This window comes from Littorina saxatilis, linkage group LG15 (assembly GCF_037325665.1).
Source record: "Littorina saxatilis isolate snail1 linkage group LG15, US_GU_Lsax_2.0, whole genome shotgun sequence".
Lineage (NCBI taxonomy): Eukaryota > Metazoa > Mollusca > Gastropoda > Littorinimorpha > Littorinidae > Littorina > Littorina saxatilis.
The window spans coordinates 45,692,003-45,708,538 of NC_090259.1; the positions used below are offsets into that span (position 1 = coordinate 45,692,003).

At 40.3% G+C, this 16,536-nt stretch overlaps 1 protein-coding gene and 2 long non-coding RNA genes across 8 annotated transcripts in view; 1 reads left to right on the forward strand and 2 right to left on the reverse strand.

Annotated features, from left to right (window-relative positions):
- LOC138949462 (uncharacterized) overlaps window positions 1–16,536 on the reverse strand; it is a 166,847-nt gene that overhangs the window by 53,026 nt on the left and 97,285 nt on the right. The window contains exons 7-8 of the mRNA XM_070321294.1: window positions 16,118–16,213; window positions 12,677–12,901 (exon numbers count right to left, since the gene is read on the reverse strand). Coding sequence (XP_070177395.1) covers window positions 12,677–12,901; window positions 16,118–16,213 — 321 coding nt within the window. The remainder of the gene's footprint in view (window positions 1–12,676; window positions 12,902–16,117; window positions 16,214–16,536) is intronic.
- Window positions 1,909–4,890, forward strand: LOC138949461 (uncharacterized). The gene is made up of 2 exons (XR_011450290.1): window positions 1,909–2,206; window positions 3,986–4,890. It is a non-coding gene; the product is annotated as an uncharacterized lncRNA (long non-coding RNA).
- Window positions 3,868–8,552, reverse strand: LOC138949460 (uncharacterized). Of its 6 annotated transcripts, none has more exons than XR_011450286.1 (3): window positions 8,042–8,552; window positions 7,272–7,348; window positions 3,868–4,064 (listed from the first exon to the last, which is right to left on the reverse strand). It is a non-coding gene; the product is annotated as an uncharacterized lncRNA (long non-coding RNA). The 6 variants fall into 6 exon arrangements; XR_011450285.1 differs by having other exon boundaries at window positions 8,218–8,548; XR_011450289.1 differs by lacking the exon at window positions 8,042–8,552 and adding an exon at window positions 7,757–8,012.

Here is a 16,536-nt window from a genome sequence, read left to right on the forward strand (position 1 = left end):
ATTCTAGAACATGCGTCGGGCATTAAGAACATTTTTTACATACACAACCACACCTCTCATACTGGAACCAGTTTGTACATCAGAGTTAATGTTAGTAAAACAGTTATACTTATCAATGTTTAATTCGCTTAACGATAAAGGATTCTTAAGATTCTTTGGTAAAACTTCTGTAACACAGATACATCCGGCTTCTCCATCTCTATCACATGTAAAAGTTCTGATCGCTTGTTCAGAAGCGAGTCAGAGTTAGTGTAAAAACAATGTAAAAAGTCTTTATTTACATCTTGTGGTTTGGTCCTACCACCCACATGTCCACCTCTTTCTCCTACTTTCTCTCCCCCCCTTCCTCCCTTACTGTGAACTTCCTTGCGATGTCCACTACCTTCCCGTTCCTTACCACCCACACCTCTCCTGACTCTTTCTGTTTTGTTTCTTCCCTTCTTTGGTTCTTCATCTTCACGAGCTGTCTCATCTGTTCTCGTTCTAAAGGGGTCATATCCTTCTTGACTGTCACCTTTTTATACTCCTCAGACCGCCCCAAATCTTTGGCTTTCCTAAGAGTTGTCTTCACCTGTTCTGATGTTGCCATTTTTGTCAACAGAGGCCTACATGCTCCTCCCTCAACCCTCTTTCCTAATCTCCTAACTACCTTGAATGACCCTGGTTCGGTGAAGCCGAACACCTTTTCCCCTAGTTTTGATATGTATTCAGTGTCTGCTTGTTTGCGTGTCTCTGCTTCGTCAGAGTTGCATTCGGCGATGCCGAACCAAATCAGATTGTCTTTCCTGTTTTCCCTGTCTTCCATTTCTCTAGCACTGTTCTCTATCATCTTCTCCTGTGTTGGCTGATCTAATGCTACACCCCCCTGAACTACCTGACTGTATGACAGCTTCTCCAATTTTTTCTCCATCTCTTCCACAAAGATCATGCTCGTACTTTGTTTACTCAGTCAGATTTGAGATTATCTTGGACATATGTGTTGCCTGTTGGTGATCATTTCAAATATATGTCTCTAAAGTTGCGCGTTTACTTATAAGCTGATGCATGTGTTTCAAATTCCATTCATGTCACTGATCGAACTCAGGGTCAGGGAACAGTAAACGTGCGAGAGTTCGAAGCAAAGCGCATTCATGTTTCAGACAAATAGAGAGCTCTGAAAATTATGTCTTTTCCCATAATAGTAACCCAAAAGAGAAGAAATTATACTTATCCCTCTTAACAATGTCGAGGATATCAGTGTCTTGTGCATTTGTTGTGTGTGTGTGTGTGTGTGTGTGTGTGTGTGTGTGTGTGTGTGTGTGTGTGTGTGTGTGTGTGTGTGTACCCATGTTTCCACAGGTTTGGTTGCCTAAATCACCATAAGGCAACCATCCACACGTGGATGGCAACCTAAACTCTGGATGGCAACCTAATTGTGTGGATGGTCGCTTCATTTAACACCGTTAAATTGACTTTTTTGACGGAAAGAATGTCATAACAATGTTCAAAATGACATTCTTTCCGTCCTCTATAGGCGACGAAATAGGTCAAATTTTGTGCATTTTTTAGTGCAAAATTCTTCGATGCCGGAGCGAGTACTGCACCCAGTGCTGTTGTAGTGCAAGTGCACTAGAAAGGCACTACACCCAGTGCCGCCTCTTAGGTAACCATCCACACTTTAGGTATGTGTGTGTGTGTGTGTGTATGAGCGAGACTTGTATCACTGTGTGTGTGTGTCACTGTGTGCATGAATGTGACTGTGCCTGTGTGTCACTGTGTGCATGAGTGTGATTATGTGTGTGTTTGTGTTTGTGTGTGTATTATGCTTGTGATATAATCACATATATATAAATTGTATTTTTGTATACACGTGAAAAAAGGAGTACAAACTATGTACTGTTGTGTGCGTGAACGTTGTGTGCCAGCTTTTCCTGATTATGATTGAAGTTTGCTACAAATAACTCATTAACTGTAAGGGAGATTGATTAATATATAGTGTATTCTTTTCAAGCATTTGTCTTTATTTTCAGGCTATGGAAGTTTTACATTCAAAACAACAAGCGGCCAGGCTGCTCGTTCAACTTCAAGAAGTGCACATCGAGGCAGGATAGGGAGAGGAATTAGCAGAGGTGTGAGCTAATGCAGAGGCAAGGACTGGTCCAAGTCTTCTCAAACTGAAATTGGTTTGCTGGGCAAGGGGAAGGCTGATCCGAATAACAATTTGAAGGTAAGTGAGGACTAGTTATACTTATAATATTAATAGATACTTTCTCTGTGTGCATGAGTTAAAAGAAAAAGACTTATGATGTTAGAGCCAAGGGTAATTTTGTGAATTCCAATACTGGCAATAGAGTGCTATCACAGAAAATGAAGAAATTACATTCATCCAACTGAACAATGTCAAGAAAGTCAGTGCGTGTTGTGTATTTGTTATGTGTGGATGTGTGTGTGTTTTAGGAATGTAAAATAAGTAAAATTGTGTGTAAGTTGGGGTGTAAATTTGTGGTCTGGGTGGCCCAAAAAACAATTTGAAGGTGAATCAGGACTATAGTTATAAGTATTTTCTCTCACCGCTTCCCCCCCCCCCCCCTCAACCCCCACGCCTCCTCCAAACTCAATCATTCGAGTAAGTACCTTTTTATTCTGCAAGATTTGTGAGTTCGAAGACTTTGTTACAGGGTATACTAAATAATGACTAACGGTGAGGTTTTTAGGTGTCAGTCACAAATTACATTACCGGTGCTTTTTTTTTCATTCTAGGGAATGTGTGTATTTCCTGGTTTCAAAAAATATTGAAAAAGAATGAAAATTCAGCTTCAGCATCCTGATTTTGTCAAGATATTTTGTGCAGTTAAATTTCAGTACCCACAACCTTTTAGTGTCTCATAAAGGGAAATAAATGAACAGTCCTCACAATTGGGGTGCTGTACCGTGAACCCCCCCCTTTTAAAACCCTTTACAATTCAAGATCTCCCCTATATTTAGACCTTGCTGTTCAGATTTTCTGGTCATAACCTATGCAAATTCACCTTCATTTTAAGACTTCCTGCTTTTTAATACCTGATTTTATCATATTTTGGGAGATTGTAAAAGGGGGTTCCACTGTAATATGAATTCTGTTTTAGCTACACCTGTATGCTGTTTGTAAAGAAGGATATTTTACAGATTGAGGGGATCATTTCTGCCTCCATAATGATCGTTATGATCTGACACATTGGCTAACAGATTCCATGATCATGCTGTTATGTAGGAAGTCATAATAATGATGTGTAGGTTTTTGAATTGTGTCTGCTTTGCAGTTCAAATAGATGTCTGCCTTCCTGTTCAATTTTTTTTTTAAACAAGACAATCCCTGAAGCACATTTTCCAACCACATGTCAAACAGCAGTTCTGCTTAGCTTGAAACATCAGTATTGAATAATTATATCAAATTGACCTTTTTGCGGTTGAGCACTTGACAGATGCTGCTACAATACCTCTTGTAGAGAAAAAATTTAGAGATACAGTGGAGCCCTTTTAATATATATATATTTATATACAGCAAACTCAATCAAATAAAAGCAGAATGTCTTAGAATAGAGGTTATAAACAGGAATCTGAGAAAGTAGTGTCTTTTAAGACAAATGTTGTGTTTTTTTAAAGGGGGGGGGGCAAAGGGGGGGGGGGGGGCAAAGTTAGGGTTTCACTGTACAATGCAATGGTAAACTGGGCATTCATTCCAAGTAGCTAAAGATGTGTGACACTTTTGCTCGTCAGGAGCACTAGAACATGTCACATTTTCACACTTCTCAGTGTGTCAGAATGCTGGAAAACCTCCCCCCTCTCCCACCCACCACCACCTTTTACTCACACGTGCAATCCATTACGTACATGAATAGATTACAAACACTCTTCTGTAACTCTTTATTTTCACACTTTTTCTTGCATTTGGTTAATTTTTTCAACCCTTTTCGAAGTTTGAATTAAAGTGTCTTCACTGATGGGTGATTTTCTGTTTATGCTCCAGGACTTCAAGGCACTGGTGCTTGATGACAGCAGGCTCCTACTGGCCCACACACAAAGAAGAGATTGAAGATGCCCTGGTCCTGGAAGAAGAAGAGGGAAAGATCAATAAAGCCAAACGATACGCATCATTCAGAGTTATATTGAGGAAAGATATTGGCTATTCGGGTGAAGGTGTAAGAGTTGCCATGTGCAGTTGCTGTGTATGGGTCATAGGAATGACATTATAGATCCAACTGGCCAGTACACTGACTTTCTTCCTTGCTGCCTGCATTGGAGTACATTGTGGTGTTAAACAAAGTGCGTTTCTGTGTGGGTTGGTTTACACATGCTCTGTCACATTCCATATTAGACGGCCAGCTGAGACTACAAAATAGTGCATGTTTGTACACTAAAAAAACAATTAAAAGGAATTCTAACCAGAACCAATCGATACAGAAATGTTATTTGTATTTTTGACCAAAATATGACATTTTACACACACCTTGACAGTCCTTGTTCACCTTGAGGAACACGCACTGTCTCAATCTGTGTAAAATGTCATAATTTGGTCAAAAATACAAATAATGTATGTTGTTTTCTGCTTTTTTAATGTACTGCAATCTACCTTGTAAGCGCCGTTAGTACCTAGTAAACGCCCACCCCCAACATTTGGATCAGTGTTTGAACATATGTTGTGTGTGTGGTTTTTTTTTAATTATGTGCACAGTTCTGCACCTTGTAGAGACATTTTCATTCTAGAGAACGCTGACAGACAGCTATATATTTATTTATTTCATACTCTCGGCACTGGAGTATCTCTGGATAGCCCCTCAAAAAGAAGACGAGGGAGGGTCTTCTGAAGTTGAAGAGGTCTGCTTTCAGTGATTTACAGGGAGCATGTGAAACGACCAGTGTTTGATAACACCATTTCCCTCTGAAAGATTTTAGCTTTCTAAAATAAACTTACCCCTTTCTTCGTCACATCAATGTCTTGGATCAGTATCAATGACTGACAGAATGACTTCATTTCGAGTTTTTTAGGATGTGTGTACATTCACTCTCACTGAATGAATTTTTGTGTTTGGTTTTTAGTGTTTTTTCTTTCTGTTTAGACACTTGCATATCAAGCGAAAGATACATACAGGGTGACTATTTGTGCATGGAAACAGCTGACATGAGCATTAAAGTCTGGGGAAGAGTCCTGAAAGTGTATTGATTAATGCGTTGAATTCACAGGTCTAGTAAAACTTGTGCAAAACATATTATATATACCGTAAAAGTCGACCTATAAGCCGCGACTTTTTTTTCCTAAATGGACCCCTGCGGCTTATAAGGCGGTGCGGCTTATGAATGACTTTTTCTGAATCAGTGGCGTGTATCCGACTTCGCTCAGTGACCTAGTTTCCGGAAGTTGGATCGCCGCTGTGTAATGGCCTTGAATCAGCTGTGTTTACCTCAATTCACTCACTCACCTTCTTTTCGGAAGTTTGAAGCATGACAATAACTCACACAGTAATGGGTTGGCATACACCGGTTTTGATCGATCACTTCGCATTGCTACTACAGAGAACAGCAACACGCACATCTCCTAAAACAAAGCAACGTACAACTGACCACGATGCCGAAAACACGGAGGCAGGCCTATGATGCAGCCTACAAACTTGCAGCCATAGACTTGGCTGTTGAAAAAGGCAATCGCGCTGCTGCTCAACAAATCGGCGTCAATGAAAGCATGATTAGGCGTTGGCGAAAGCAACGAGGCGAACTTGTGAAATGCAAGAAATCCACAAAAGCATTCCGTGGTTGCAAGGCACGCTGGCCACAATTAGAAAACGAAATGGAGGACTGGGTCAACACACAACGTGCGGATGGTCGCGGTGTTTCAACTGTTCAGCTTCGTCTGAAAGCACGCACCATTGCAACACGTCTGAAGATAGACGACTTCAAAGGCGGTCAATCTTGGTGTTGCCGATTTTTGAGGCGCAAAGGTCTGTCACTGCGTGCACGTACAACTTTGTGCCAACAGCTGCCGCCAGACTTCCAGGAGAAAATGATGTCATTTCGAAACTACGCACAAGAGCAGGTAGCTGAGAATCTGATTGGCCCACAGAACATCATAAATATGGATGAGGTTCCGTTGACCTTTGACCTTCCATTGACACGCACAGTAAACAAAAAGGGCGAGTCTTCTGTGGCACTGAAAACAACGGGACATGAAAAAACACACTTCACCTGTGTTTTGTCGTGCACGGCTTCAGGTGAAAAGCTTCCGCCGATGGTGATTTTCAAGCGAATCACAATGCCGAAAGAAAAGTTTCCGAGGGGGATCGTCGTGCAGGTTAACAAGAAGGGGTGGATGGATGAGAAGATGATGGACACCTGGCTGACAGAATGCTATGGGAAAAGGCCAGGGGGTTTCTTCCGTCGCACTAAAGCTCTGTTAGTCATGGACAGCATGCGTGCACACATCATGTGTTGAAAAGTGCTCGAATTCCAAGAATACATGCAGTTTCATGTGTAGCACCTTTGAACTGTGCAGAGGATGTGTGCCTGTGGATTTGAGATCTACATGGAATAAAATAGACACTGTTCTTGACAATTGAGTATGTTTTTGTGTGCGCATGTTGTTTGCTTTATTGATAATAATTGACTTTTGGTCAAGATGTAACCATAAATTTCTGTAGCAAAGATGCAATGATAAAAATAGAAAGAATATGATCAAATAATAAGACACTGGGCTGCAAATTGCTTTTAATTGTCATTGTATTTATCTGTAAACTGATCATGATTTCCATGGCATGATTAATGCAGTGGAACCTCCCTTCTATGACCCCCCAATTTAAAACTCCCTTCTTTTTAAGACCTTGTTTTCTCACATTTTCTGTTCATAACCTCTGTAAAATTACCCCCATTTTAAGACTCGTTCTTTTTTTAGACTCGATTTTCTCAGATTGTTTGAGGTCGTAAAAGGGGGGTGCCACTGTAGTAATAATGCATCTTCAGAAATTGAACACAGGTGCTGCAGGTTTTTTTATAACCATGAAGAAGAAAAATACTGTTTCAAAACTTTGACAGTGTCTTATCCTCAAACGTACACCTTTTTAAAGAATCCATAACTTTTAATCACTCAACAAAATTGCCTGCAGCTCAAGTGAACCAGAAATGGGGAACAATTGGGCACACTCAAGGAATCGGTTCTTGGTAACTTTTCTGTCGGTTGCGCAGCCTGAGAGAGACATGACAGAGATACTTACTCAAGATAAAAGATAAGCTTGACTTACATCAGAATTATGAACATTTAAACTCACCTTGAGCTTTGTCCGAAATATTTTAAACCATTATTGCCACACATTGCAAGAATGTTTGATGTCCGGGTGCTTTTCCCCTGAAAATTAAAAAAAATAGTTTTAGTAATTATAGCAACATATAAACCACTAAGTGTAAACCAAAGGCTGGCCAATTACATACAGTTCTACAGCAACATCAGTTCTGAACATGAAGCTTTCAACATGCACAGCGACACTTAAAAATGGCAGTTAAAAAAGAAAGGATGAATGAGATTCTGCCGCATTTAGTGTTTGCTTCAATGAACGCTGTCCGAGGAAGAATGTGTTCTTCGTTAAAAAGTTACCCTTTCACAAAGCCTTACAATAAGCTTCAATCATAGTTTTTCCTGCAAAATCACAACATTAAAAACTTTAGGCACAGAAAAACTCATACCGCTGACAATATAAAATGTCAGTTATAAATAACATTTTCTGTTGCACTACATCCAAAGACTGTGCTGACTGACCTTACTTTTTCCATCTCAAAACAATTTTTAGGGGGATTACCTACTCTGTCTGTCACAGTGTCAGTCTCAGTCTCCAGTCCTATACAGTGCACCACAGGAGCTTGTACCCAACCGCCAGTTGATCATTATTTAGTCCTGCAGGTACGCCCTTACTAGGCTAGCGAATGCGTAGTATGTAGTTGTAAGAAGACTGTAGGGATGAAGGAGTAAATAATGATCGACCGGCACTTTGATACAAGCTCCTGTGCAGTGCACAGACACACACACACCCACAGTGACACACACCGTGGCGTGTCCGTGTTCAAACCAAAACTGGACTCAATCGACCCTGCACACTACACGTTCGTGCACTCGCTTGATGGATGCTTCATTCGCTCAACACACCAGCAGACACACAGACAAAACGGCAGCAACATTTGTCTAGGTCTGTCCAAAGTCTACACAACAGTTGCTTTACTTACAAATCCCCGGGCCGGCAGCAGGAGAGAGCTCTGCGTCGTGGGTAGTCAGCGCACACCGCCACACGATGGTAACACTCATGCAGTTCAATCCAACTTTCCCACTGCTTGCCGCGTGTTGATAACTTTGCATTTTGTGCGTCGAGCATGACTTTCTCGTGATTCTGTGTCGTTCCCAGTCAGTCTGCTGCTTTCAGAACCACCTTGAGTCGATTTCTTACATCCCATCCGCCATTGTTGTGGGTCGTCATGAAAACGGCACGCTCGCGACGAAAACCAGTCTATGACGGCCAATTTTAATCTTCAAATGGTGGAGAGCAGTCGCCAATTTAATCATGTTTAATTAATTATTTAGCATACTTGTGGTGCTTTATTGAGCAAACCGGGCCAGGTGCGTCTTATTCAGTGAGTAAAAGGTACACTAGATTCCCCAAATTCTGAAAAATCGGCCGAATTCGACAAAAAAACCTCCAATATAGCGGCGTGGACACTATATGTTTAACATCCACCAAATTTTGAACAATGAATTTTTTTTTAACAAGAATCATATTCATAATAATTACTAATTTTCTTCACCAAATTGAGTTTTGGGTAGCCCAGACAAAATATGTTATACTAATTTCTGACACTATGACATCATAACATGATGTCATCACCAATAGTCTAGCCAAGACTGTGACCAAATCAAACAATGACATCATAGCTTAATGAGGTCAAGACTTATATCCTTGATAGCTCAGTGGACATTTTCAGTGGTAAAAATCTTTTCCGGCAAACATTTTCATGCTGGGACTCCACAAATTTGATAAAAACAAGACAAATTCGGGTCATGTCTACTGATTATCAACACCTACCATTGTGTGAAACTTGGAGGCTTTTGCCAACAACATAACTGAGAAAATATCAACGTACAGTTGGAACGAACATGACCCCGCTTTCACGCCAAAATGTGACGAGGGTCAACCAAACTGGGGTCATGTTGACAAATTGCTCATGTGATGAGTTGATTTTAGTAGTGAACTTATGTTTAATTATGCTTTATGATCGAGTGTTTGTGTTATTAGAAATGCGATGTGGTGCCCAAAGACAATTTCCCATGTTTATGTAAAATGAAAATGACATTACAGTTTTCTTAGCTTATCTTTATTATTATTATCAAACCCTTAAAGTGTTCAAAGTTTCAAAGCTCTAGCTTCAAAAACACCTGACATAATGTCAATATTCAGTTATTATGAATCGAACATGACCACCTGTGAGCCCAAAACTTGACGAGGGTCAATTAAGTGGGAGTCACACTTGCGTTACATTTCACGGCTTATGCACCGCTTTATGAAATCGCGGTCACACTTGCGTTACGTTTCACGGCTTATGCACCGCTTTATGAAATCGCGGTCACACTTGCGTTACGTTTCAAAACGCGGTTCAACATTACCACTTCCGCTTACTCACTCGCACGTGAAAATAGCTCTAAATAACAATGACCGAGACTTCTTGTAAATCCTTCGCGTGACGTCGAAACCTCTTACGCCATAATAGGACGTCTTCAAGACATAACCCTGACTTTATTCCTGGATTACTGCGTCTCATGGATACATTTCAAAAAACGGTCACCACATATGCTTCAGAATCCAAACATAATGTGAGTATTCTTCTACGGATAATCTCATTTTCTGTCGGATTAACGCAGTTGTGGTGCTAGAGGAGAGCAACACTGCAATCGGGCAACTCCCCGTGCAAAGACGAACAATCAATTGACTGGCATCTCCTTCGTGAAACCCGATTGTGTTGGATTTCTGTATTTCACTGGTTCAACCGCGGCAGTCGACCGTCTGTGTTTCTGTGTCCTGATTGGTTAACCTGCTCCGCGTTATGTAATCTACATAGAGAAATAGAACTGGTCTAAAGCTTATGATTGATACATTAGCTCATGCGCAGAGGTGATTGCATAAGCGTAAGGCAAGTGTGACACACTGCATAACGCAAATGTGACAGGGCCTTTAAACTCAAGTCAAGTCGGTAGATTATCAAACCCTAGAAGTGTGAAAGGTTTCAAAGCTCTAGCTTCAAAACCATCCGAGATAACCTCAACGTTACGTTTTTATGAAACGAACATGACCCCGCTGTGACCCCCAAATTTGACGAGGGTCAACCAAACTGGGGTCACTTCGTGAGATCACCAAACCCTAAAAGTGTGAACAGTTTCAGGTCTAGCTTAAAAAGATCCGAGATAACCTCAACGTTAAGTTTTTAATCCACGCACGGACGGTCGTCCGGCAGGACATACGGACGGACACATATGAACCCTTATACTCACCAATTACGCAGGTGAGTCAAAAAATGTATACTCATACACTTGAGTGACCTCATTTCTAACACTATGACGTCAAAGCATGGTGTCATCACCACTAGTCTAACTAATACTAAATTACCCCAGACACTGAGTTGTGAACTCAATTCAAACAATGACTTTGATGAAGTGGAGACTTGTTCCCTTGTTTACTCGTTGGAAATTTTGTTGTTGTGATTGATCTTCTTTAGGAAACATGTTCATGATGTGACCTTGACATTTGACCAAAACAAAACAAATATGTGTCATATCTGAAGGTGAGTAATACCTACAAGTGTGTGAAATTTAGAGGCTTTAGCTTTACAAACATCAGAGAAATCCTCAATGTTAAGGTTTGTAGGAACCAAACATGACCCTGCTGTGACCCCAACATTTAATGATGGTCAACCAAACTAGGGTCATGTTGGGAGATCATCAAACCCTAGAAGTGTGCCAACGTTTCAAAACTCTAGCTTCAAACACATCCGAGATAATCCCAACGTTAATTTTGTTAATCTAAGGACGGCCTAACACTGCTCATGTCCAAGCGAAAGTAAATTTCCTACTAACTACCCCAAACTTGATCCTACTGCGACTTCACATATCCATTCCTTTCGTGTTTTAATCCTAAGAATATCCCCCCCCCCAAAAGCTTGCCCCACACCCATCCCTTTTCCCACCACCTTCACAAACCTCATTATGAACACCATCCACATTTTGAAGAAAGAACACACGAGACAGCAGCACAAAAACCATTATTAATCTGTATTTGACCCAGTGGCATCATATTTTGATGAAGTGGAGACTTTGTTCCTTCATAGCTCAGTGGATAATTTCAGTAGTGATAGATCTTCTGCAGTAAATCATTTTCATACTGTGACCTTGAAATTTAACGAAAAAAAGGCACATTTGAGTCATGTCTGGAGATCATCAAAATCTACGAGCTTCTAAAAGATCAGAGAAATCTTCAAGGTCAAGGTTTTTCGTAACCAAACCTGACCCCGCTGTGATCCAAATAGTTGACGTGGGTCATCTAAACTGGGGTCATGTTCCAAGATTATTAAAACCCAGAAGTGTGCACAGTTTTAAAGCCCAAGCTTAACAAGAAGGGCAAAGCCCATACGACTCACATGCTTTACACATTTTTCCTACCAAAATACATGTGACCTTGACCCAAGGTCAAGGTCATCCAAGGTCATGCAACACAAAGCTGTTAATTCAAGACATAGGAAGTACAATGGTGCTTATTGGCTCTTTCTACCATGAGATATGGTCACTTTTAGTGGTTCACTACCTTATTTTGGTCACATTTCATAAGGGTCAAAGTGACCTTGACCTTGATCATATGTGACCAAATGTGTCTCATGATGAAAGCATAACATGTGCCCCACATAATTTTTAAGTTTGAAACAGTTATCTTCCATAGTTCAGGGTCAAGGTCACTTCAAAATATGTATACAATCCAACTTTGAAGAGCTCCTGTGACCTTGACCTTGAAGCAAGGTAAACCAAACTGGTATCAAAAGATGGGGCTTACTTTGCCCTATATATCATATATAGGTGAGGTATTGAATCTCAACAACTTCAGAGAAAATGTGAAAAATGTGAAAAATAGCTGTTTTTTAGGCAACATTTATGGCCCCTGCGACCTTGACCTTGAAGCAAGGTCAAGATGCTATGTATGTTTTTTGGGGCCTTGTCATCATACACCATCTTGCCAAATTTGGTACTGATAGACTGAATAGTGTCCAAGAAATATCCAACGTTAAAGTTTTCCGGACGGACGGACGTCCGGACGGACGGACGGACGGACGGACGGACGGACGGACGACTCGGGTGAGTACATAGACTCACTTTTGCTTCGCATGTGAGTCAAAAACCAACCGAGATAACCCCAACGTTAATGTTCTTGTCTACTTCTCATTCATTAGCCTCTCCTCATTACTTAGGGGAGTCAAAAACAAAATGCACAATGGATAAATAGTAAGTGTTTTTCAGTGCTTATTTTTAATCACTTATAAGGTTTTTTTCTGACGCTGCTGTTTTTTTTTGGTATCATTTATAAGGTTTCTTCAGACACTGACTTTTTTTCAAAGAATTTATCAAGTTTCGTCTGACACAAATAGTAGTACTGACCCAATTCGTCGACGCGATTGTGGACGTACACTTTGAAGACTTTGAACCAATCCCCCAAGTCCACTTGCCAATAGCGGCTTCCGGCTCCGTCAATAGTGGTGCTCGTGGCGGTGCATTTTCGTGTCGGGAACTTGCCTCCTATCGAGCCGTCAACAGCGAAGTTTGGGTTCCCCCACAGAACGGAGCTCTGGGTAGCTTTCTTCTTTATCGCCAGATTCCAAGGTACTTAAACAGCACAGGGAATTCGTTACTGATGCATTTCACAGTGCTGAAACATTGGGGTAAGTTCTTTATTGATACATTCCACGGTGATAAAACAGTACGGTAAATTGTGTACTGATACATTCCACAGTGCTGAAACAATACCGTAAATTATGTATTGATACATTCCATGGTGCTTTAACAGTACGTTGGATTTGTTGCTTGAGAGATTAAGTGTACAGTTTTAGTGTCAGTAGTAGAGGTTAACTTTTAAAAGCAAAATCTATGTATCATTACGCATTCCGCTAACGAAACCGACAACGGCGTCTTGGCCCGTGCGTTTAGATTCACTTTCGTTAACGTGATGGGAGGGAAGACAAATGTTGCAATAATTCGAAAGAGTAGCGTCCCATGTCTGGACTCTTTAGTTTCAAAAAACAAAAGTCATACACGGAGCAGACGACACAGCCGAAAACAAGAACAAAAGAAACGATTATTGCAATGTTGTTTGTACTGATACATCTTAATGTTTCTGTGATACATTTTAACCACTCAATTGTTGAATAGGCGCATGCAGAACGTTCGACGTGTACAGAATCTTCAGAAAGTGAATTCGCTGGAAGAGAAGTGTTTGCGTGCATCTTTCTCTGTCTGCAGCAACAAAGTCAAGGGATCTATGGGATTTTTTCCTTTTTATATTTAGTCAAGTTTTGACTAAATATTTTAACGTAGAGGGGGGAATCGAGACGAGGGTCGTGGTGTATGTGTGTGTGTGTGTGTGTGTGTGTGTCTGTGTGTGTGTGTGTTTGTGTGTGTCTGTGTGTGTGTGTGTGTGTGTGTGTGTGTGTGTGTCTGTCTGTCTGTCTGTCTGTCTGTGTGTGTGTGTAGAGCGATTCAGACCAAACTACTGGACCGATCTTTATAAAATTTGACATGAGAGTTCCTGGGATTGATATCCCCGAACGTTTTTTTCATTTTTTTTGATAAATGTCTTTGATGACGTCATATCCGGCTTTTCGTGAAAGTTGAGGCGGCAATGTCACGCCCTCATTTTTCACCCAAATTGGTTGAAATTTTGGTCAAGTAATCTTCGACGAAGCCCGGACTTCGGTATTGCATTTCAGCTTGGTGGCTTAAAAATTAATTTATGACTTTGGTCATTAAAAATCGGAAAATTGTAAAAAAAAATTAAAAATTTATAAAACGATCCAAATTTACGTTCATCTTATTCTCCATCATTTTCTGATTCCAAAATCATATAAATATGTTATATTTGGATTAAAAACAAGCTCTGAAAATTAAATATATAAAAATTATTATCAAAATTAAATTGTCGAAATCAATTTTTAAACGAACCACGAACCTTAAAAACACTTTCATCTTATTCCTTGTCGGTTCCTGATTCCAAAAACATATAGATATGATATGTTTGGATTAAAAACACGCTCAGAAAGTTAAAACAAAGAGAGGTACAGAAAAGCGTGCTATCCTTTTTAGCGCAACTACTACCCCGCTCTTCTTGTCAATTTCACTGCCTTTGCCATGAGCGGTCGACTGACGATGCTACGAGTATACGGTCTTGCTGAAAAATGGCATTGCGTTCAGTTTCATTCTGTGAGTTCGACAGCTACTTGACTAAATATTGTATTTTCGCCTTACGCGACTTGTCTTTATTGTCCCATCGCTGGGAAATTCGGGTCGCTTCCTCCCAGTGGAAAGCTAGTAACAACAGAGTCGCGCTACCCCAAAGTCAATAAATCTATCAGATTGTTTTTTCATTACAATTAGTCAAGTTTTAAAGACTAAATGTTTTAACATAGAGGGGGAATCGAGACGAGGGTCGTGGTGTGTGTGTGTCTGTGTGTGTCTGTGTGTGTCTGTGCGTGTGTGTGTGTAGAGCGATTCAGACCAAACTACTGGACCGATCTTTATGAAATTTGACATGAGAGTTCCTGGGAATGATATCCCCGGACGTTTTTTTAATTTTTTGATAAATACCTTTGATGACGTCATATTCGGCTTTTTGTAAAAGTTGAGGCGGCACTGTCACACCCTCATTTTTCAATCAAATTGATTGACATTTGTGTAAAGCAATCTTCGACGAAGGCCGGACTTCGGTATTGCATTCCAGCTTGGTGGCTTAAAAATTAATCAATGACTTTGGTCATTAAAAATCTGAGAATTGTAAATTTTTTTAAATAAAACGATCCAAATTTACGTTCATCTTATTTTACATCATTTCCTGATTCCAAAAACATATAAATATGTTATATTTGGATTAAAAACAAGCTCTGAAAATTAAAAATATAAAAAATATGATCAAAATAAAATTTTCGAAATCGATTTAAAAATATATTCATCTTATTCCTTGTCAGTTTTTGGAATATAGATATGATATGTTTGGATTAAAAACACGCTCAGAAAGTTAAAACGAAGAGAGGTACAGAAAAGTGTGCTATGCAGCACAGCGAAACCACTACCGCGCTGAACAGGCTCGTCAGTTTCACTCCGTTTTGCACAAGCGGCGGACTACGCGTACGGTCATTGTGAAAAAATGCAGTGCGTGCAGTTTCATTCTGTGAGTTCCACAGCATGACTAAATGTAGTAATTTCGCCTTACGCGACTTGTTTCTTTATTGTCCCATCACATTCCACAACTTCAACACATTACCACGTCGTGGACACATACCACATCTTGGACACATACCACAACTTGGACACATACCACATCTTGGACACATACCACAACTTCAACACATTACCACGTCTTGGACACATACCACAACTTGGACACATACCACAAATTGGACACATACCACATCTTGGACACATACCACAACTTGGACACATACCACAACTTGGACACATACCACAACTTGGACCGGCACGGTTGGCTATCACCATACTACAGGCTTACCGGTGTGTCACAGCCATTACGATTGTTGCAGACGTATTTGCTATCACAATACTACTGGCTTACCCAATGTGTCACAGCCATAACGATTGTTACAGACGTATTTGCTATCACTTTAATACTGGATTACCCATCGAGTGTGTGACAGCCATAACGATTGTTGCAGACGTATTTGCTATGACTATACTACTAGCTTACCCAGTGTGTCACAGCCATACAGATTGTTGCAGAAGTAATTGCTATAACTATACTACAGGCTTACCCAATGTGTAACAGCCATAACGATTTTTACAGATATATCTATTATCACAATTCAACTTGCTTACCAAATGTTTGACAGCCATAACGATTGTTGCAGACGTATTTGCATTCTGCAGGGCACGGACGGCATGACGTCTTTCCAAAGAAGTTGGGTTTGCATACTGGAAGACAGGGAAAGTAGTTAAAGTTACAGGACCTGTCAACTCTAGGTGCACGGAGCCCTAGTAGCACTGCAAATATCAGCCTGAACCCCGACAAAAATATGCACAGAATAAGTTGTGTCTAATTATTGGGAACAATCATTTTTAAAGTGAAAAATGTCCAAATAAACTCGATTCTAACGTGGCGATTTTTAGAAATTTCAGTTTTTATGATACAACACATGTTGAAATTCAGTTTCTGCCTACTTGTTTTATTTCATTAATAAAACAAAAAATCCGAGTGCATGCTAGCAACAAGAGAGCCAGAATTGAAGCACACATAA